Source organism: Gambusia affinis, linkage group LG12 (genome assembly GCF_019740435.1).
Source record: "Gambusia affinis linkage group LG12, SWU_Gaff_1.0, whole genome shotgun sequence".
Lineage (NCBI taxonomy): Eukaryota > Metazoa > Chordata > Actinopteri > Cyprinodontiformes > Poeciliidae > Gambusia > Gambusia affinis.
In genome coordinates, this window is record NC_057879.1 from 9,836,506 (window position 1) to 9,859,267 (window position 22,762).

General features: G+C 40.2%; 1 protein-coding gene across 2 annotated transcripts in view; it reads left to right on the forward strand.

Annotated features, from left to right (window-relative positions):
- The window catches only part of chd7 (chromodomain helicase DNA binding protein 7), a 100,322-nt gene that overhangs the window by 61,844 nt on the left and 15,716 nt on the right, over positions 1–22,762 (forward strand). For both annotated transcript variants that reach the window (XM_044134120.1, XM_044134121.1), the window contains exons 6-26: positions 633–764; positions 943–1,008; positions 3,127–3,182; positions 4,781–4,895; positions 5,665–5,748; positions 5,848–5,985; positions 7,630–7,751; positions 8,423–8,666; positions 11,305–11,481; positions 11,700–11,843; positions 11,946–12,044; positions 12,134–12,302; positions 12,394–12,610; positions 13,533–13,728; positions 14,190–14,357; positions 14,477–14,656; positions 14,757–14,867; positions 17,435–17,646; positions 19,604–19,803; positions 20,182–20,341; positions 22,203–22,292. In XM_044134120.1, the coding sequence (XP_043990055.1) occupies positions 633–764; positions 943–1,008; positions 3,127–3,182; positions 4,781–4,895; positions 5,665–5,748; positions 5,848–5,985; positions 7,630–7,751; positions 8,423–8,666; positions 11,305–11,481; positions 11,700–11,843; positions 11,946–12,044; positions 12,134–12,302; positions 12,394–12,610; positions 13,533–13,728; positions 14,190–14,357; positions 14,477–14,656; positions 14,757–14,867; positions 17,435–17,646; positions 19,604–19,803; positions 20,182–20,341; positions 22,203–22,292 (3,080 nt within the window). The remainder of the gene's footprint in view (positions 1–632; positions 765–942; positions 1,009–3,126; positions 3,183–4,780; positions 4,896–5,664; positions 5,749–5,847; positions 5,986–7,629; positions 7,752–8,422; positions 8,667–11,304; positions 11,482–11,699; positions 11,844–11,945; positions 12,045–12,133; positions 12,303–12,393; positions 12,611–13,532; positions 13,729–14,189; positions 14,358–14,476; positions 14,657–14,756; positions 14,868–17,434; positions 17,647–19,603; positions 19,804–20,181; positions 20,342–22,202; positions 22,293–22,762) is intronic.

Here is a 22,762-nt window from a genome sequence, read left to right on the forward strand (position 1 = left end):
AGGAACCGACACACCGTTGATAACAGCTTAAGTGCAAGGTTTTGAAAATGTTTTTCCATTAAAAAATTTTAAAGTGTGGCGGTGGCTTGTATTCAGTTTCACTGCTTTATAGACCAAAATGTTCAGTCTTGCTATCTGACCAAAGCCTCTGTTTGGTGCTGCAAACAGAATTTCTTGGCACTTTCTTTCAGCTTTTTTTTTATTCTCTCAGTTTAGCCAGACTGTGTCATGATCTCTTGGTAGGTTTGCAGTTGTGCCAGACTTTACCCATATTTGGATGAGCAGAGGCCAGGCAGATGTTCAAAACCTGATGGATTGTTTTATAACGTAGCCCTTAATTAAAGTGCCTTTCTTTTCCTCCTGACATATCTGCTGGGTTTCTTGGTCTATCTAAAAGTATCAGTTGGATGCACAATTTTTATTAGTGGAAAACCTTAAACAGTATTTTTCCTTTAACTTTTAATCATGCTTCACTTTAACTTTGTCAGTCACATGAAATCCTAATGAAAACCATCGGAGCTTGCGGATGTGATGTGACAAAATGTAATTAAGTTCAAGGGGTGTGAATGTTTTTGTAAGACAATGTCGGTCCTCGTTGATCATTTAAATGCTTGTGTGTTTCTTCCTTCCAGAAGCGCCGTTCGAGTCGGCAGGTGAAGAGGAAGAGGTACACAGAGGACCTGGAGTTCAGGATCTCTGAGGACGATGACAGCGGAGACGATTCACCAACACCAAAATCTCCTTCATCCTCCTCACAGCAACAGGTGAGGAGGATGAGGGATTCTAATAATTGGTTCATCTTGCTTCACTATTACTTTTTACTCACCAAAGATTAAAGTTTTCTTCACCATTCATACAACTACTTCCATTCACAAAGCAAATATTTGTAGACTTTTCTTTTTACTAATTTACTACAAAACTGTAATTGTTCTCTTGCTTTAGGATCTGACTGAGGCTGAAGGGCCTGTTGTGGAGAAGATCATGGGTATGCGCAGCGCCAAGAAGCAAGTACGTACAATATATTTCAAAAAGTACTCACTCCCTCCCCCCTTTGAAACAATTAAGTCAGGTGTTTCAACCACTTTAGTAGCCATGGGGGCTTAATACCAAGCAGCTAGGCATGCAATCTGCTTCTACAGAAACCGGTGACACAATGTGTCACTCCGAGTTTGGTCGCTTCTAGTTTTTAAATATTACAAAGTGGACTATTGGTGTTAATATATTAAAGTATGTTAACAGCAACTCACCAGCATTCAGTAGAGTCCATATCTGCAGACCTCCAAAGTCTGTGGCCTTCAGATTAACTCAAGATCAGTGATTAGGCAGCTTCATGGGATGGGTCATGTAAACTTTTCTATCCCCAAGGGGCAATTTGTTGTGCAGACAGCAGTGAAGACATTAAAAACGCATACAAAAAGTAAAAAAAAAAAACGTAAGACCATACTATGTAGACTTGGCTAGTAAAAGATTCTCTTCAGTCTCTTGGTCTTCTAATATGGCTTTGTGTGTCTCCAAAGGGACTCTCCTCACAAAGATTGGCAAGGATCTCCCAAAAATAATCCTGGCCTTCTTCAAAGACCTGGAACTATAGAGGTCACTCAGGTCATTAAGAGATATGCCAGCAATTTTGCTACAAACCTTATTTTTGATGGAAAGTGCCAACAGATAAAAGTATTTCCATTGCCAAGCAGCTGCATCCAAGCCTTACATCACCAATTGGAATGCAAAGAGTCAGAACCGCGGGTGTGAACTAAAGCATGCCGCCACTGAACTTTAGAGCCTTTGGAGGAGCGCTCCCCGAAGGGCCAAGTCATGCCTCTCTGTCTCGCAATGCCATACATGAGTCTGGGTTTGGCTGCAGCCAGGAGAGCGGTATTTAGAGCAGTTTCATGTTCCCGACTCTGGGGGAACAGTTGTTAGTTGCCCACTTCCTGTTACGATATTATGGCATATCTTTACACAAAGCAGGGTCCATGAACACAAGGGAGTTTACTGCAGCAGAACCGAACTGAAGAGCCGAAGCTTTAGAGCTGCAAAGGGTGCGCTGACATTATATTAAATGATATGAATTTTAGTATGAAAGCACACTAAAATGTGTGCAAGGGGAGCGAATTTTTTATACCGTATAGCTCATCTCACAGACGATGACACGCAGATGCGTGCGCGGACATGACTCAGACCGGCCTGAGTCATGGTTTACGTCATGTGAGTAGTCGCTACACAGCTGGCCTAAGGAGATTACACACACGCGCGCACAGTCAGACATATGCCCTCACACACTGCTAAGTCCGTCCGTATTCACTTTGTAAGCAGATACAAGAGTTCTTGTAATTCAATATGTGTGTTTCTGATTGACTGCTTGTGCGTCGGCCCTGCTTTGTTTTATGCGCCTTAACTAAGGAAAAGTCTTTGCTCAGCCAGCACACACTCACTCACCAGCCAATTGTGCTTTGCCAGCCAACTCCCAGTGGGGGGACTCTCCACCCACCCACCCACACCCACCCACACACATACATGCACACACACACACACACACACACCCTTTCTCACAGCTCCATTCAGAGTTGACCCCAGGCTTGGCACACAGCCAAAACCACAACGCTAGCTAAGCCAGACGCCAAGCTAGTGTTTCCTCAGGCAGTGTGTGTGCGCGTGTGTGATTGATGATTCATGGCATTACAGTAGTAGTGGTAGTACAATGGGTGTGTGTGTGTGTGCCTGCTGCTGCTACATTAAAGTGAATGAGTCAGAACAACTTTAGAGCTACTAGGTTTTCTTCTTTCACAAGTGTGAGAATAAAGTGTTTGTTGTTTTTTTTTTTTACTCAAAAATTTCAATTTGAATTTGTTTTTTACAGAAAAACACCTACATGTATTCTTGAGTTTGACTAATTGTTATCAAAAGGTCCCAGATGTGAAAGCCTGACAACAGAAACTGAACCTTTCTCTTAGTCCGACCTCCCTAACTGATAGTTGGTGTGAAACAGTTTCCAGGCTCCTCGTGCGCCTACTTTACCATTTTAGCCACATGTTGTATAACAATGACAAAGCACTTCTGCTCTTTCACCATTCTGCTACTATATTTGCTGTGATTATTAACCTTTCTTATTCTTTTCCTCCTTTTCAGCTGGAGTCGGGCGAGGAAGTGGAGGTGGAGGAGTTCTACGTCAAGTTCAAGGGCTTGTACGTTTTAGCTCGAGTTTTTTTTCTTGGCTTTCTACCTCTTTTGTCTTTCACAGCAAGGATTCCTCTTTTTTTAGACCCGTTCTCTCTACACACACACACCAGGGCGTCCATTGGTCTATTAGTGTGAAAAGCTCGGGACATTCTGCCTGAAAAGCCGTATTCAATTTTCTTTTATGCGCCAATCGCTCCTATTTTGGTTTCAGATCTATTCTAGCATCAATAGCATAAGTGGTAGCAGCGCAGTCTCTGCATGCCATCATATTGCTAAATGCATGATATTCCTGTCATGCTGGCCTTTTGTGTCGAGGTTACCGTTTGACTGAGACGAAAAAAATAAAAATAAAAAATTGCTCATCGACAGAAGATTTGAACATTTCTTTACAAATCTGAGAAGCAAAGTTAAATAGTGGTGTGTGGTCTTAATCTTTTAGAAATCAAACTAAATAAAAAATAATTATGCTGTAAATGCGACAACACATAAAAAGCAGTACTAGAAATGGAAACAATTTCTCAAATTTCTTGATGTTTGTTTCAGCACCACAATCTCTGTAATTTTGAAAGAACTTTAGCCCACGGGAATGGTCTGAGAGAATTTTTTTTGTTTTTATTTTAACACTGATGTACCTTGAATCTGTCCATTCTCACACAGTTTATGTGAAAATGACCCCCCGTCTTTGAACTGCACACGTTGCAGAATCCTCATAAAGTAATAACAAATTAAACGGGACATAATCAACAGGTTGTGCTGCATTTAAAATGTTTAAACCAACATCTCTCATTGTAAAACTTGCAGCCCGACTGGTTGCACAGCACATCTCTGACTCAAAGGCGTGATGCTTTTGTAACAAAGTCAGCGTGCGCTTTTATATGTTGACTTTTGCAGCACTTATCTTTTTTTATCTTTCACTTTTACACTTCCTGCGCTAACACAACAGCAGCTTACTGCCTCGTCTCGTCAGAAACACCAGGTGTTGCAGTACCAGCAAAAATGGTTTCCCTTTTATCAAATTAATAATAAAATTTTGTTGTAAACAATTAATTAAATTTGATCAGTATACTTGTCAACTTAGTGCAAGTAACCCTTGTTTGTACTTTAGTGTAATATTTTGTGCAATCTTGTGCTATAACTGTTTGTAATTGCCTGAATTTATTCTTCGGTATTGGTCAGAATCATGACTGTTTCATAACACTTTCAAACTTCACCTGAAGAGAAGGGAATGTTACAGATGCTGCCTTTGCTCGCCCCAGCTAGTTCCCTGTGGCGTTTGCTTGAACGCCACAGCAAGCAAATTTCTTTGCTGCAAAAGCACAAAATCTTGCCAAGTATTTTTGAAAAGAAGCAGGAGATCGTTTTAAGTCAATAATTCCTTAATATTAATGAAAAAGTATTAGTTCCACTGGCAGATAATAATCAGGAATCAGCTTAAAACAAGCTCCTACATCTTGATGAAAACGTACTTATAAGTCAGTTTTGTCTCATTTAAAGTGTGCTGACATATTTTCACTAGAAAGTAGACCAAAAATACCTACTAAGATTTAGTATTTTTGCAGTGTTTCTCTGAAAGAACGGAGCTGAAGTGTGTGTTTTGTTTTAGTTCTTACCTGCACTGTCGCTGGTCGGAACTGGAGGAGCTGGAGAAGGACAAGAGAATCCATCAGAAGATAAAGAGGTTTAAAGCCAAGCAGCAACTCAACAACTTCATCACTGAGGTAAGAGCAGAGATCTGCTACCTCATCATCACTTACTGCTGGAAACCATCTGCACCCAAAAAGGCTTTTTAAATCAATATTTAAAACTGGAGGTGTAACTAACAACTATTTTAGTAACCGATTATTCTGATGATATATCAGGGGGAAAATTGACACATTCTGGACATTTTTAAACCACTTAAGTCCTTTTTATACAATATTAGAAATATATTAAAAGATGGAATTAAGCAAATAATTTGGTTCCTTTTTTTAAGAAAATAAGAAAATAAACATATTACCTGAAATGCAGTAGCGTAGCATTCCATAAGTGTACACTTGTAGAAAAAGATAGCAGAGGGTGCTTAGTGGGAGATTTTTTTATTTGTAATTTTTATTTATTTTATTTTATTTTTTTTAAATAGAACCAGGTGAAGATAAAAATTTCACTTGAGGAATTCTGGGTAGAACATATTTACAGACAAAGAAAGTTTATTTACCTTAAATACAAAATCTACATATTGTTTGTACAGTTTTTCTTTACTTGCTGCTCTGAGTATGTTCTTTCAAATGGCAAAATGGTATTGTTTGCTGCATATTCCAGCTAATCTAGTAATCAATCTAGTTATTGATTACTAGATTAGTTGGCGATTATTTAAATGATCGATTAGTCATGATTAATTTGTTAATCATAACAGCCTTCTTTGATACTTGATGTTTTCTTTTCTTCTTGGAGATTAAATAACTTAGTTAATTCCTAATTAGAGTATAATCTCCTCTTCCTGTCTCGCAGATGGACGATGAGCCTTTTAACCCGGACTATGTGGAGGTGGACCGAGTCCTTGATGTTTCAGAGAGCACAGATGAAAATGGAGAGGTACTTTGTTCCCTTTTCTTGGTTTCCTCATTCCTTGGTTTTTCTCACCACAAAATGTTTTTTATTTTTAAAGTTGACCAAACCTGTTTCTCCATCTAGATCGTCACCTTATATTTGGTGAAATGGTGCAGTTTGCCTTATGAAGACGCCACCTGGGAGCTGAAGGCAGACATCGACCAGTCTAAGATAGACGAATACGAACGCATCGCAGCGCGCGAACCCAACACTAACCGAGTGGTGAGTAGAAGCTCTCCGGGCGCCGTCCGCCTCCCAGCCTCCTCCCGGTGGGCGTGCCGATGCGTTTCTGTGTGCCTTGGCCGGCCGCCTTCTCCTCCAGATTTACGGCTCCTTTAACTGGTTTCCACAGGGCCACGTTCTTGTGGTCATACGCTCTCAGCACACACGCTGATGAACACACGCCCTGCTCTTGTGGCCAGGCCAAACCACTAACAGTATGTTTAATGCTTAACAGAGGGAGCTGGCTGGCTGCGGTGTTTTTTCCTCTATCCCTCTTTCTGCTCCCGTGTCCGTCTTTTCAACGACTGTCTTGTTTTCCCGTAAGGAAGATATTAGAAATGCTCCATCATGCAGTGGAGGGGGATTTATTTAACCTCTAGTTATTGTCAGACGGCAACTATTGCAGTAGACTTTCATTTCCCTCTGAGGAGGATCTTCAGAATGTAAACTATTGCTCTTCAGTGGTTTCTGTAACCCATGAAGAAAAGTCCCAAATGAACTTAAAAATGAGTTCCTTTACAGTTTCATCCGGAACAATTGGGAATCTGGGGGAATTTTTAAGCTTTGTAGAGTTATGGAAAAAGGTGAAAGCATTTACAGTTTATTCCCCAAAACGATCCATATCCACCCATTTGTTTGATCATCCAACTTTTATTTTTCTGTCCATTTAATCATTATGCCCACTTTTTTCCTCAACTTCCTTCTACCTCCAACCATCTCATCATTAGTATATTTGTTTTAGTCCACGTGTCTATCCTTCCATCTATTCAAACATCTTTACCCTCTGTCTTTTCCTGCTTTGTTTTTGTTTTTTAGGTTCCATATTTATCCTGTTTTTGAAATGCCATATATAAATGAAATGGAGAAATCCTTATTGTCCCGCAATGGGGAAATTTCTTCACAACAGCAGCAAAGTGATGAGCAATAACAGGAAATAGACTCAAAGACAGAATATGAAATGCGTATAAGAACCCAATAAAACTATTGTACAGTAAGGCCAAAATTTCAACATAAGTACAGCGTAATTATGAAAAAAATACTCCAGTCCAAAGGAACGTGTAACCGAGGTGGTTAATTAAAAATGTAGAAAATGTACAAATTTGCTGTAAATCAAAAATAAATGACTATATTTTTAGTTTTAAAATGGTCTCCATCCACCCATGCATCAACCTATTACAGTGATGCTATGAATGCTCCAGATTGTGTGGTTGTGTACTGTTTGACAAGCTCGCAGCTCGTTTTTCTCTCCTTGTCGACTCTCTGGATCATGTGTCACCGTATCACAGACAGATTGTGCAAATCGACCCAACTCACCTCCTCGCTGTTTGAACATAAAGCTATCTTCGTCTTGATTTTCCAGAAAGGATCTTCTTACCGAAAGCAATGAAGATGCATAACTAACGCTTTCCTGTACATTTAAAACCGAAACGCTAATAAAAGCATCACACAGGAGCAGCTGAGTGGCTTGGATGGGGATCGTTTGTAAAGTACGTCCAAAAGCAGGAGAAGTTGCTCATTAAAGCTGAAAAAGTGAGCTTTAAACCCCGCAGCCCCAACTTCAGGAGCCTCGCCCTGATAATTCACCGGGGATTAATGAGCCTCTCTGCGCTTTAACGACCTCGTATCATTTCTGCTTGTGTCAAGGATCGGCCTTCTGCAGCCGACTGGAAAAAGCTGGAGAGCTCCAGAGAATACAGGAATGGCAACGCACTCAGGGAATACCAGCTCGAAGGCCTCAACTGGCTGACTTTCAACTGGTACAACTCGTAAGTGACTATTAATTGTGTTATCCAGGATGAATCTCCTAACCGGTGCTCTGTCCTGTGCATGAAATAGCACTTCATTAAGTCGACTTAAGTGGACATTAAAGTTAACATTAAGTGTCTCTGTTCGATCTTGCTGTTTAAGTTTCCCCACTGGCGCCATCCAGGAGTAAAATATACTCTCCAATTGTATGTCGAGAGTCTTTTAGGCAAGCGCGCTCGAAGGAATTGAATTAAAGATTACAAATGGTGCGTTTGAGTCTGTCATCCGTTTGAAAATGAATACCGCGGTTGGATTTTCTGGACTATCTGACACATATTTAAGAAATATGGTCAAGCTGCAGAGGAAGACAGACTTTTCCAGAGATGCATTACCAAGTATTTTTCCAACGTGTCCCGCATGTTTTTTGCATTAGATCACTGCAGTGGAAGACAAACTTACAAACTCCACTGGAAAATTGGCGATGCTAAACCAGAATGGGGGGAAAAAATCTTTTATTTTATGAAGACAGGTCTTGAAAATTCATGGAATTTAACATCAGGGCCTCAGAGTACACAGAGCACCTATGCCGAAAGCAGGGGAAATTCTTACAGCTCAGTGACACTGAATACAAAGAATCTAAAATCCAACTGTTTCTGACTTTTCATCCTGTCCACATCACCGTCATCCGCAGACGTAACTGTATCCTGGCAGACGAGATGGGGCTCGGGAAGACCATCCAGTCCATTACATTCCTCTATGAGATATACATGAAGAGCATTGAGGGGCCATTCCTGATCATCGCCCCTCTCTCCACCATCCCTAACTGGGAGAGAGAGTTCAGGACCTGGACGGAGCTCAATGTGGTGGTCTACCATGGCAGCCAGGCCAGCCGGAAAACCATCCAGGCCTATGAGATGTACTACAGAGACGCACAGGTAAAGAGAAAAAAAAGGCCTGTGCAGGACTCTACTCTTCCTACTCATTCTCTCCCAGTCAAATTACATTCACAGTTTAAAAGAGTTGCTAATAAGAAGAATATATGAACTTGCAGGATTTATTTTTCGCTCTTTTGTAATGACTTCATTTTCCTTCTGCCTTGTTTTTGACTAGTAGTTGTAATTTCCATTTTGAAAGGTGAGACACATAAAATAAAATGAACAGTAATACTAGATCCTAGTCGTACAGTTGCGTAAAGCATTGGGGGCTTTGAATAGAAACAGCTGAAAGTCTCACTTTTTAGTTTTAACTGCAATAATGTTTCTGTCAATAAGTTATTTAAAGTTTGTTTTACTGGTAGTTTTCATCCCCAGATGTGGCTTTGCTGTGATATTAATGTTCTGTCCCTCCAGTTTGGGTTGTTTCAAGTTGTTTCTTGGCAGCCGCACGTCTTTTATATTATTGATATTTGATATTGGCTGTCCGTTTTAGAGAGGTGCAACCCTACACGTTTAATTTTTGTGCCGTTTTAAAATGTAACTTTATTGAACGTAGTGTAATAAAAGAATAAATAGCTACATACAAAGAAAATAAACTAAAACAAAAGTAATCAAAACCAATGCAAACAAAAGAACATTAGTAAAGTATATTTACACATTCAAAGGAGTGGGTAGAAGTATGGACTTATTTTTATACCCACCCCTCATGTCTATGTCGTCATTCGATAAATTATTATTCACATTAACTTGGTTTTAACATTCCTTTAGTATTTTTATATCCATATCTAACTAGTGCAGTTCATTTATAATTGCATGCCATTATAAGAAAGCTTCATTTTCAACATGTTAAAGTTCTTTCTAAATCAATACATCATAATTAAGTAATATTTGACAACGTTAAATAGTAACAATAACATTGATCATAGCGGTATCAACAGTAATTATTTCCCCTATTGATATGCAGTAATCATCTTCTTAAATGACATTCTAAACTGTATTTATATTTGGACATATTTAATACTATAAATAAAAATCCTAAGATTTTTAGTTTCTCTGTCTATAAAGTATATCTGCCCTTTTAAGGAGATGTCAGCAGCTATTATTAGCCCTGATATTGTATCCGTTAACTGTGTCCATGTGAGAAGTGGGATGTGCAGGAGGCCTATTATGAACAAGACCTTCTTGCATGGATCGGTCAGCACATCTGAACACCCCCTCATATTGAGCCGGCCGAGGATGAGCACTGCTCCTTGGCCACTTAAGCTCTTTACAGTCCTGTAGCTGTAAGCTGTTATACTGTAAGCTCTCATTGTACAATGCTGCAAACATCTCTCGGCATAACCTGCGCCACAGCAAGTCCCCGAAGAAAATAAGCTGTAGGAGCAGCGCGCTCGCTGGCTGCTCGTTCTAATCCTGCCTGAGGTAATCCTCCAGGTCGTGAAGACGGCACCTTGTGTTCTTTTCTCCCATCCGCTGTATCCTCCGCAGACTGGAGACACCAGAGACATTTCTATGCAAACGTGCATGTGCAGGCTTCAACATAAATGAGCGTTTTGTAAAATCTAAACGAAGGGAAGTTGAGGGCAAAATGGCAATGCAGAACTGATGTTGCTTTGCTGGTTTTAAAAAGATGCCGTGGAACGATAACTATACGGAAACTGCAATTGAATTGTGAAGACTTGTACACTTTTAGAAATAAGTTGTTTTTTTTTCTTTCTTTTTTGGTTCAAATATGGGAGAGAGAAAAAAAAAAGAAAATACCAGATATAAGCTGAGATTTCATATTATTTCCAGTCTAACAACTCAGTGCTTTGTCTGAAATGGTGTGGTAAAAGTAAAGCCTTAATTAAAACCTTCCTCAAAGTCCTTTGACTGCTTTTCTGCTGGCCTCATTGGCTAACCTAACTTTTAAAACAACTCCCATGTTCTGGTATTTATCTAAGACATCCAATTGTTCTTGGATGTGGGTTTTAAAGCCCTGAGTCATTTTCCACAATGCAATGCTTCGTAAAAGTATTTATACCCCTCAAACGAGTGGAATTGCACCTTCCAGTTAAACAACAACCCTAAGCATGCAACTGGAGCTACTAGACAATAGTTTAGATCAAAGCATATTAACTCTAGAATGATCTGGGCCATCAAATTGGAAATGTGTGGTGAAATGTTCAATCTTTACACTTTGTAAAACTGGTAGACACATAATCCAAACTACTTTCAGCTGCAAATATTGACACAGAGGAACTGAAGTAAAATGTATGTCATTTATGTGCCACGATCTGTCACATAAAATCTCAATAAGCGTAAGTTTGTGATTGTAATGTGATAGTTTTGTGAAACAATTCAAGGCGCTTATCATCCCATTTTAAAAGATGTAATGTAGGAGGGGATTTAAATAGCACTCGAGTAAAATTCATTGAGTTGGGTTGAGGCACAGAATCCAATTTATCTTTGTTTAAATTTTATAAAATATGTAGACAGATTTGTTCAAAATACTTGCTTCACAGTGTTGCCTGGCTTTTCACTTGCAGATTGATGATTCTGTGCGACCATATTTCAGGAATCAATAATGAATGAGGGTTACTTATTCGTCTCAGCACCCTTCATTATTGTCCTCGTTCTCCTTTGCACATTTCTCCAGGGTAAGATAATAAAAGGCGTGTATCGGTTCCATGCTGTCATCACAACATTCGAGATGATCCTTGCCGACTGTCCGGAGCTGCGCAGCATCCCGTGGCGCTGCGTGGTGATCGACGAAGCCCACCGCCTCAAAAACCGAAACTGCAAGCTGCTGGAGGGGCTCAAAATGATGGATATGGTGAGTGGATGTCATTTTTTAAAAAGATTTTTTTTCTTGGAGACGTACTGAGAGTTAGAAAGAGGAAGACTCGGTTTTTAATTAGCCCAGTGTTTCGGCTTTGCTAATGTAATCTCTCTTTCCCATCTTTCCAGGATTTCAAGTCCTCCAGACGCTTCCTGCTTTTTAATTTTAGAAACGCTAAATTTGTATATCCTTTCTCTGCTTTTGTCCTCCAGGAGCACAAAGTCCTGTTGACAGGAACTCCTCTTCAGAACACAGTGGAGGAGCTCTTCAGCTTACTTAACTTCCTGGAACCAGAGAGATTCCCGTCTGAACAGACTTTTATGACTGAATTTGGAGACTTGAAGACTGAAGAACAGGTAACTGGAGCTAACCAGTTCAGCACTGTGAACATGAAGGAAAATTTCTCTGAGCCTCCCATAAGTTACCTGATAAATAACATTGTTCTTTGTATATATCAGGTCCAAAAACTTCAAGGTATTTTGAAGCCCATGATGCTTAGAAGACTGAAGGAGGATGTGGAGAAGAACCTGGCCCCCAAAGAAGAAACCATTATAGAGGTAAAGGACTTGCCCTCAAAGAACTTTCTCTTATAGGAAAGTTTCTCAAGTGGAGAAATGCAATAAGCTGATTGATTTGTTGTTGTTAGGTGGAGTTGACCAACATCCAGAAGAAATACTATCGGGCCATTCTGGAGAAAAACTTCTCCTTCCTGTCCAAAGGAGGCGCAGGAGGAAGTGGATCAGCTAGTGTGCCCAACCTCCTCAACACCATGATGGAGCTGAGGAAATGCTGCAACCACCCCTACCTCATAAATGGTGCGTGCTCTGCCCCATAATGGATGGATAGTGCTGTAAATATGCCCAGAATGCCGTTTATGATGATTGTGTTTTCCTGTCTGCCGTCTAGGAGCGGAGGAGAAGATCATCGAGGAGTTCAGGGATTCCCACGGCGGCAGGATTGATGTGCCTGAAATGGCCCTCCAAGCTATGATCCAGGCAGCTGGGAAGCTGGTGCTCATCGACAAGCTGCTGCCCAAACTAAAAGCCGGAGGACACAGGGTGTTGATTTTCAGTCAGATGGTCCGCTGCCTGGACATTCTGGAGGACTACCTCATCCAGAGACGGTGAGCAGGGAGACAAACTTGTTTCTAGCTTGTTTGATGCAGGTTTCTTTGTGTCACAAGGGTTTTTAAAGTGGAAGTATCATGTATTTTGCAGGCACATATCGCCATTTTCTAACATAATCAAGTTTAAAATACAAAATGCTGTATATTAGCCTAGTGCATGATAAATTTAAATGAACTCAGTAATTTCCAGTCTATTTTTATGAAGGGCGTTTTTGTTTACAGAATCATAATTACTTTTATTTATTGTTTAGGTTGTGTGTGGTTTTCGTTTCTTTTTTTGTTCATTGTTTTTGGTCATGTTTTGTTTTGGATATTTAAAATCACTTCTCAAAATTACAGTTTATCAATCTTTGAAAGGGCAAACTTATATTATTATGGCATTATCAATATATATTACTTTAAAATGATCTCAAAACAACAAAATATTATCTTTTCTCATGATAACTTCTAGGACAATTTATTTTCCAGCAAAATTTGCTATCGTGGCAGGCCTAGCTGCATGTATCAATCATGATTTAGATGAAGTTTGACTTTACAATTTGACACCTAGAAATTGACCTCTGTCTCTTTAAGAAGCTACTGCTCTATCTGACACTCCACAAATATATCTCGTCTTCCTGGTAAAGCAAGAAACTGCCAGGACAATTTGTGGGTTGGGTAGAGATTTAGCAATAGTCAAGATCTGCTTTATTAAATATTAACTGATTGTGGACGAATGTCCTCACATCAAGAATTTGTCTAATTTTACCACCCTTTTCTTGAAAGAACTTCTTCAACATGGAAATTTGATTTCCTGTAGGTTTTAAAAAAAAAAAAGTACAACTTTGTGGTACAGCGAATGGAAGTAAAACTGACAGAGATTACTAAGCAGACATCCTGTAATTGTTTGAACTTATTTCATTCCTTTTTTTTTTCACAGCTATCCATATGAACGGATAGACGGCCGCGTTCGGGGGAACCTGCGACAGGCCGCCATCGACAGGTTTTCCAGACCAGATTCGGACCGATTTGTCTTCCTGCTCTGTACCAGAGCCGGTGGGCTTGGCATCAACTTAACCGCAGCGGATACATGCATTATCTTCGACTCTGACTGGAACCCTCAGAATGACCTTCAGGTATACACCCCGTGCTGCCACTGGGTCACTTTTCATTGCATCTGGCATTTTTGATACTTTTAAGAATAGAATTCCTTTGCAGAGTGGATCTTCAGTGGAAAAATAGCAATTTAGGTACTTTCTATATTCAAAAGGGTATAAATGGGAAAACATAACATAAAAACATTTACGTTTCTAGATTTTCTGTCTATTGTTTAAATTCATCCGATAATTAGTTGTCCAATCACCTAATTATTTGGTAAATGTTCACCTGTCAGTTAGTTCATCCATTTATCCATTCCTGCATCCATTCATTTCTGTTCATCCACTTTTCCCAATTATCCATCCCGACTGTTTGCCAATCTGTTCTCTCACCAGACGATCTATTTAGTCTTCTGATTGGTAGGAACATGTCCCACTGAAAAAAGCATTAAAATAAACATGTAAACTAGGGAAAAAAAAGTCTCAATATTCTCCACCAGGCTCAGGCGAGATGTCATCGTATCGGCCAGTCCAAGTCGGTGAAGATCTACCGCCTGATCACCAGGAACAGCTACGAGCGGGAGATGTTTGACAAGGCCAGTCTGAAGCTCGGGCTCGACAAGGCCGTCCTCCAGAGCATGAGTGGCCGAGAGAACGCCAACAGCGGGGTGAGTCGCAGCAGATCCTCTCACATCCTTACCATCCTGGCCAAAATGTCTAATTTCAGAATCTGACATGTTTTTGACCATCTTTTGATTATTCTCTCTAATTAAAACTCCTTGTCCAGGTCCAGCAGTTGTCTAAGAAAGAGATTGAAGACCTACTGAGAAAAGGCGCCTATGGCGCTTTGATGGACGAAGAAGACGAAGGCTCGAAATTCTGCGAGGAAGACATTGACCAGATCCTCCAGAGACGAACCCACACCATCACTATCGAGTCGGAGGGGAAAGGCTCCACGTTTGCTAAGGTGAAATTCCTTTAATTTGTTTTATTTTTGCTTCCTCTCACACAGTGCCTGTTCTCTCTGTACGTCATAATTACACAAACATGTTTTCATCTGCCTGCAGGCCAGTTTTGTTGCAACAGGAAACCGAACAGACATTTCTCTGGAGGATCCAGACTTCTGGCAGAAATGGGCCAAGAAAGCAGAGCTGGACATGGATGCCATCAACGGCCAGGTACGACACCAACAGGCCGCATCCTCCTGTTGAAACGTTTCTGTCAAAATCTTTGTTGTTAGATTCTAGAGAAGTTCTGGGATGACTGAAGGTTTTTCTCCAATCCAACCACTGCCTCCACCTGCTGCTGTGCACTGCTGGTCAGCAGGAAGAAGGCAACTACACTTTTCTCTAAAAAGAGACAGATTTGGGAGTTTTATATAAACCATTAGCTGTCAGCATGGATAGTAAAAGAGCTCCATTGATCAAAATAACTATTTTAAATAAATGTTTAGCCTAACATTTGCTTTATCAAATCAAAATAATAAATATTATAGACAACTGCAACTGTAATAACCAATGTTGGCTTATTTTAGCAGCAGTAGTAAAAAAGCTATTGAGCTACCTTTCTCTATTAAATAATTTATTTTCTTTAAAAAATAGGCATTTTTTTCTGAGAATTTTTACATTTAATAAAATGTAAAAATTTTATTAATTTTTACATTAATAAAATTAATGTAAAAATTTAATTTACACCAAAAATGGTACATTTTTACACCTCATTTATAAAATGTGTGGTTAATATGCAACGTCCACTATGAACAAAATAAACAAAATTAAACCCTTTGAAGTAATCAAAAACAGCCTCCACTTCTGCCCTGAGTGCTACTACAAGAGAAACTATTTGTTTCAATTACAAGCTTTATTTAAAATGTAATCATGTAGACTTTAGTTTATATACAGATGTTTATCTAGTTGAAATTATAATTTTGTTAAAATAATAAGAAGGTAGACAGTATATGACTAAAATTAATCTAATAAATTTTGTCTTTTGGACAAATTCTTCATATTAACACACATGAACACAGCATTAATCAGTCTTTATCAAAGACTTATAGTCTATATCAGCTGTAATCACCAGTAATTAAAAAAACAAAGTTTTTCTTAAATTTCTGATTGTGTGTGCTAACTTCAGCTGCTCATATATTCATTTTGTTTCTGTAATTTTAATCAAACCTTACGGGGTGTCTGTACGCCTGTTTATCTTGTTTACGTCTCACTGGGTCGGCCTTTGAAACCTTTAAAACAACTTTATAGCTTTATACTCAATCAAGCATGAATCAAATTCTTTGTTCCCTGTCAGAGTCAGAAGCAAAGTTTCCCTGCCACCAGGAAACTTCTGGTAAACATAGCAGTTTGGAGGAAAGCATTTCTCTTTTGGTTAAAATGTTTCATTAATTAAATGTAATAATTATAACAACAAAAACCTGTATTTAGCTGGATAATGAAACTCGTTGAGAACTACAATCTCTTTTCAAGAGGAATCTGGGAAGATGGCAGCACCGCTTTCAACGTTTACATTCAATCAGAGAAAAGATCAACTAAAAGTACTGATGCTAGATTAGTTATTGCTGCTTTATAGTTCTATTTTTTTGTCCTTGAAGCCTGTAAATCATTTTTGAAACATTTATATAAAACTGGTATGTAGATACGCTGGAATCACAAATGTGGTATGGTTTTTCTCAGGTCCTCATAAGATCACGTGATAAAGACAGATTGTTAAACGCACTGCTGTGCATCTCCTTGAGATAAGGCAGGGTCATGTTGGTAAATTTTGCGTGCTCTTACCACACACTAGGAGGACGTGTGTGTGTGTGTGTGTGAGATGGCCTGGGAGCAGGAGACAGCCAGGACAGGAGGGAAGCGCACACAGAGAGAGGAAGAGGGAGATTAATATTGACAGTTGGGAATCTCCTCTCTTCCTTAATTACCCATGTTTCCCTGCTCTCGTGTGTGTGTTTGAGCGAGCGAGGGAGAGTAAGCTGCTTAGCTCCACTTAACAGAGCGCAGATGCCTTGAGGCTACAGAGATATCACTTAGGCTTGTGCCCACACATGCACACACAGAAACAAGGCCTCCGCTACTTTCTTCCACGCTGGCTTGCACGTTCTGCTAACCAGAGTCTTTATATTCCTGCTTTACATCGTTTTCTGCTTTTCTTTTTCTTTTTTCTCTGTGTATTTCTCACTTCTCTTGTTGAGGGCCCTCCACTGAAACACTTAATCCACCTCTGCGAGCGTGAATCCAGGCCATTCCCTGGGGGATTTCTTATTGTGTGACGGTAAAATGGAAATGACTGCAGCTCTGTGATAATTGTGGGACTAACTACGGCCCTGTTTGCACATATTAATGGGGCTGCTAGGGAGTGAAAAATCTAATTAATTGAACAAAAATGTAATTCATTAGACAACATAATTACTGCCAGTTTATGTTTGAGCTAGATGGCAAATTTCCCCGATATCAGCAATGAAGAGCAGCCAAATATCCAATTAATCAAATTCAGGGCTGAAGATGCCATGTTTTTGCAGCATTTACAATAGTTATGGCAGTCGGCATACAAATGGAACTTACAAACGGGTCATTTCAGGGGTGCAACAGAAGGCGCTCTGCATAATGTTGTGGACGGATTTTTAGTCCGTCTGAAATAAAATCCAGAGTCTTTTCTAGAACAAGATGGCGGCAGAATAAAAACATATGTAGGCTTAAGAAATGCTCAACTGAAAGTACTGTTCTGATTTAATGTGCAGAACACTCTGGTGATCGACACGCCCAGGGTGAGGAAGCAGACGCGGCACTACAGCAGCGTGAAAGAGGACGAAATGCTCGAGTTCTCCGAGCTGGAGAGCGACGACGACGAACCCAGCAAGCCGTCTGCCAAACAACGACGGCCTCAAGACAAAACCCAGGGATACCCCCGGTCCGAGTGCTTCAGGGTGGAGAAGAACCTGCTCGTCTACGGGTCAGTCACTTTTTAAAGGTTTTTTGTTTTGAGCCCTAATAGCTGGACCGAACTGCTGTTTTCTAAATAAAGGGAAACTATAAGAAACCGATAATAAAGTGCTGCTGACATTCACTTGTTTAAAAAAAAATGTAGAAAAATTATTTCAACAATTTTAATTGTTGATACTTCGTTTCAACTCTTACCTTTTGAATAGTCTCGCTTCTTCCATGATTTCTCCTTGCCTTCCCGATCACTGGGAGGCAGCAATGTAAATATGGGCCGTCGTTCTGCCTTGTGGCCATTGGGTAAAAGAAAAGGCATTTGTGTCATCTCATTAATAATAGCCATAAACATGTAAGTTCATAGAAGCCATGATCAACCTAAAAAAGTCAAATGTTAATCAATGTTGCTGCATTTATTATAAACGGGCTGTTTCAGGTTCCAGTAACTGTTCCCCAGTTGTGAGCAATCATTACTTTCTTTTAACCAACTGAATAAATGAGTCCAAATTAAAGGTTGAATTAAAAAAGTTTTTCATTGTAATACAAAAGTTGCAGTACAATATTAATCAAACTTATGTGCACAATTTTATTGGCTCCCCCTGTGATCTAACTTAGTCTAGTGACTCACATAATATGGGTGATGCATTTACATATGTTTATTCTCTCACACCTCCACCTTTTAAAGAGAAGTCCCCCCCAAATTTTCCTGTGCATATCTATTTTCCCCTTGTGGTTTTCAGAAATCTCCCACAAAAACATTACAATTTCTTCTGCGACAATTCTGGGTGTATTTAGATGAGATCAGGGCTGCTTGATTTTAGGAAAATATGCGATTGCGGTGATGACGTCAATTACAATTAACCCACATTTCCCCGACATTTTCTCCTTCTTTGTCATTATACCCTGAGTACAATGGAAAGCTGCACACCAGGAACTGGAGATTAAACGTAGTTGCAGCCCATTCAACTGCGAAATATATTATTGTTATGCAGCAGAGGAATGCATGACGCCTACCAGGAAATTGCAGTGAAACAGATTAAGACACTGCACATACGGATGTTGATTTAAAAGCAATAAAATGATCAATCTTAGTGTGACAGAATCATCTGAACTAAAACTCATTCAGCATGTAGCATCACAGTGTCCTACACGCAGCCTAGCTGACATACTTACTGCAGATTCTAATTATCTGGTGAGCCCTTCCATTTTCATGGCTCACTTGCTTGGTGTGTGTGTAAAAGAACGAACAGTGATGCTAGTGAGACATCAGCATTGTTATTGTTACAGTCTAGTCTTGTGGCCCGGGGCTGTAGGACACAAAAACACACTGTCTGAGTAGGCCCGTCATCTCTGTTCAGCCATGTTTTTTTTTCATATATATATATATATCTATATATATATATAGATATATATATATATTCTCCTCATCTTTCCTTTGGCCTCCCCCTCCATTTTCTAGAAAAAGACAGACTCACACGCTTCAGTGAATATTGAGAAGCAGCAGTAAAGAGAAATATGAAAGAGGAAAACGGGGGGAAATCCATGTCAGCCGGTGGGTCTTTAGTTAGTGGGGGGAGATGGGCTGTGATCCATGAAAACACACACTCAGAGGGATGTTTGGGTGGGACTAGTTGGGCTGCCAGTAGCGGTTAAGTCAGCAGACTGGTAAAATGCGTGGTGTGGGATCCAAGCAGTGATAGAAGGCTGAGCTGAGAGAGACGAGCGGATGTAGAGCAAATCAGGTGGATGGTTGTAAATATTCATGATGGATGAGGGTCACGTTGACTTCCAGTAGATCCCAGTATTACGAGGGGAAAATTACATTTCTTCCTGTTTGTCTTAAATTTTCATTCAGGAGCCAGTAAATTATTCTGATTTATAGCGCAGCATATTGTTAGTTGGCAATAATAATTTTTGACCGGTTCTTGCAACTATGACTCACTGGCAGTTCGTCTTCCCATGCGTCTCTTTAGTTGGGGTAGGTGGAGTGACATCCTCGCTCACGGCCGCTTCAAGCGTCCCCTGAAGGAGGCGGATGTGGAGACGATCTGCAGGGCTCTCCTGGCCTACTGTCTGCTGCATTACCGTGGCGACGAGAACATCAAGAGCTTCATCTGGGACCTGATCACTCCAAGTGAAGATGGCACCACCAGGACGCTGACGAATCACTCTGGTAAGATGTGCCATCCTGCCGGTTTCGACATGTAGCGCTGGGTTTTTATTGGACTTAAACAGCAAAGTGAAACTTTTCTATAGCAGTCAGTTCTTTGAAAGGGAGATGAGCCGAACCAGCAGTATAAAGTTAAAACTAAAACATTGACATTAAAAGAAGACATTAAAAATATCCACCATTTTTTTACTGCCAACACTTTGCATATTGTTGCACATCAGTCAGAACTGTTGTTTATGATCCATCTTTTTTTTTTATTATCCAGATTCAAAAATAAATCTGAAAATATGTGCTAATAAAAGTTCTATCATAAAAAAAAATAACAGAAAAGTTCTCATAAATGAAAATTTGGCTCACTAGATGGTTCTGAACCTTTCCCAGGTCTCTCTACCCCCGTTCCCAGGGGCAGGAAGGGGAAGAAGGGCAAGATGACTGCTCCTCCTCCTCAGACACCACGAGCTGATTGGCTGGCCACCTGCAACCCTGACCATTTACTGCAGGAGGACAGCTACAAGAGGCACTTGAAACATCACTGTAACAAGTAAGCCTTCGTTAAATATCAGCTTATAGAATGTTATTTCAAACTATTTTAAAAGCCCATCCGGCAGCCAGTTGATGGAAAATAAATTAGCTTCATAAATGCAGCAAGGATTTAGGCGGCAGATGTTTTGGTTTCAGTATGTGGATCTAAAACTTAAAAAAAATAAAAAGATTTACACACACACACACACATACACTTCTGTGGTCAGATTTCTCCCCTGTTGTCAGGGAGATATGCTTCTTTGCCCTCCAAATTCAGTTCCAAGATATTCTTTTTTTTTCCCCTCTTCTTGACAGGGAAGTTTCTGTTTGTGTGTGTGTGTGTGTAGTTGTATGTCTGGCTGGGTGCCAGCCCAGGTGCTAGGCAGGCAGACCTGTTGGAAGTGGGTAAAAGACGTTCACAAACACAGACGCACACATACACACACTTGGGGGTGATTATGTGGTGCCATCTGCTAGGCTGGAGCACAGCGTTGTGTGGCTAATCAGGCCTGGCACATTGATGGATGAGCACACACAGCCTGCCAACAAACACACACACACACGCTCTGCAACTTGTTATGCCATTGATGCACACACACACACACACACACGCGAACACACGGAGAATGAGGTGCAAAGGCCTGTCTTCATCACCCCCTCCTCTTCAGCTCCTCTCCAAACTTTCTGTTCCCTTCCTTCCAGCACCGTTCCATCCTCTCAGCCTCCGCCTCTGCCCCTCTTGTCTTTTGCTCCCAACACCGCTTCTTGCTGGTGACAAATCTGGTGACAAATGTTTACAGTGAAGCAAATCTCCCAGATAGCGAGCTGTGCTCCCAGTGTCACGAGATCATATCTGACTCTAGATGCCGGCTGCCTGGAGCGATTCATTTTTCTTTTCCGGAGGAAATGCTCGGAGCGATCTGCGATGCTGAACATCTGTAATTAGTGTCCAGAGAGAGAGGGAGAGAGAGGACGATTCATTTGATGACAGTAGCAGAACACTGATGTGCAGAAGAAAGTGTGTCAGATTCTCCATCTGAGAGTTGAAACGTCAAAAACATAATTATCACATAACTGGGCGGTGTAAAATTTCAGTACCTTGCAAAAGTGTTCCACCCACCACCCCTGGAATACATCTGTCACATCACCGCCACTAACTATGGCGTAGCTTGTCAGGAGGTGAGGTGGTGGGGGGTGGGGGGAGGCAATGCAAACTAGTGCATGACTGTGAAGTGGAAGTTTTCTTCAGTTTTAACAAATAAAATTGTGCGTGACATGCATAGTATTCAACCCCCTTTCCTCTGATGCACCTAAATAACGTTTAGCATACAGAATCTATTTTCCTAGTTGTTGTTCATATATCATATTATATTTTGTATCAAGTTCAAATTTACTGTATTTTATCCAACTAGGCATCAAAAGCAGCAAAGGGAAAAAGTGGATTCCCTTTGTAGTTTTTTTACACAGTTGCAGTTTGTTTTTTTTTTTTTGTTTTTTGTTTTTTGTTATGTAGAGTTATCGCTTATAGATATATATATTAGAAATAGGAAAATAAAGTGTGACATTTGTATTTCCTAACAGTTGTGTCATTCTGCCTCCTTGTCAAATCCATCCATCTGTTTGTGGTATTTATGGCTACAATGTTTTTTTAGATTGACTGCTGTGGAAAGCTCTGCCTTATACTCATAGAAAACTTTTATGTTCAAGTTTTTACTATGATAAAAAGCAGCACAAACTCTGGAAATTGCCTGGAACCCCACATAATTAATTCACTTTGCTAAATTTAATACAAGATAATTAACTGCAAAATCTTTTAAGACTGTAAAGACTTTTTAAGTCATTTTTTTCTCTCTCTCTCTGTCTCTCTCTCCATTTTCTAGGGTTCTGCTGAGAGTCCGGATGTTGTATTATCTGCGACAGGAAGTCATCGGTGACCAGGCTGAGCGTATTCTGGAGGGAGCCGACTCCAGGTTGGTGAACGCCTTATGTCAGCTTTCTTTCACCTCACAGAAAAGTTAAACAAAACCCGAAGTTCCAGTTTTGAAGCCGTAAATAAGCTAAAATGTGTTATTATAATCGTCCTTTGCATCCATGTCGTTCCTCACCTCGTGTGTGGGATGACAACCTGGTGTTACCTGACGGAGAAAAAGACGTCATGCCGCTGCTGCAGAGGAATTTTCCTAGAATTCAAAAGGCAGTTTAACAGCTAATGGAGAGGCTCTGTAGCTCGCATGCATCATGTCATGAAGTCGAGAAGCGGATATTTTTAAGAACAAGTGATGAATTATTACTAAAGTGTATTTCAGTGTGTGCTACTGGCCTCTTTGGCAGATGGCTTCCTATTCTGATGACATAAAACACACTTTATCTGGAAAAAATAAGCTTTTTATCGCCATTTGACCTATTTGGAAAGATTTTTTATTTTTTTTTTGTCCAATAT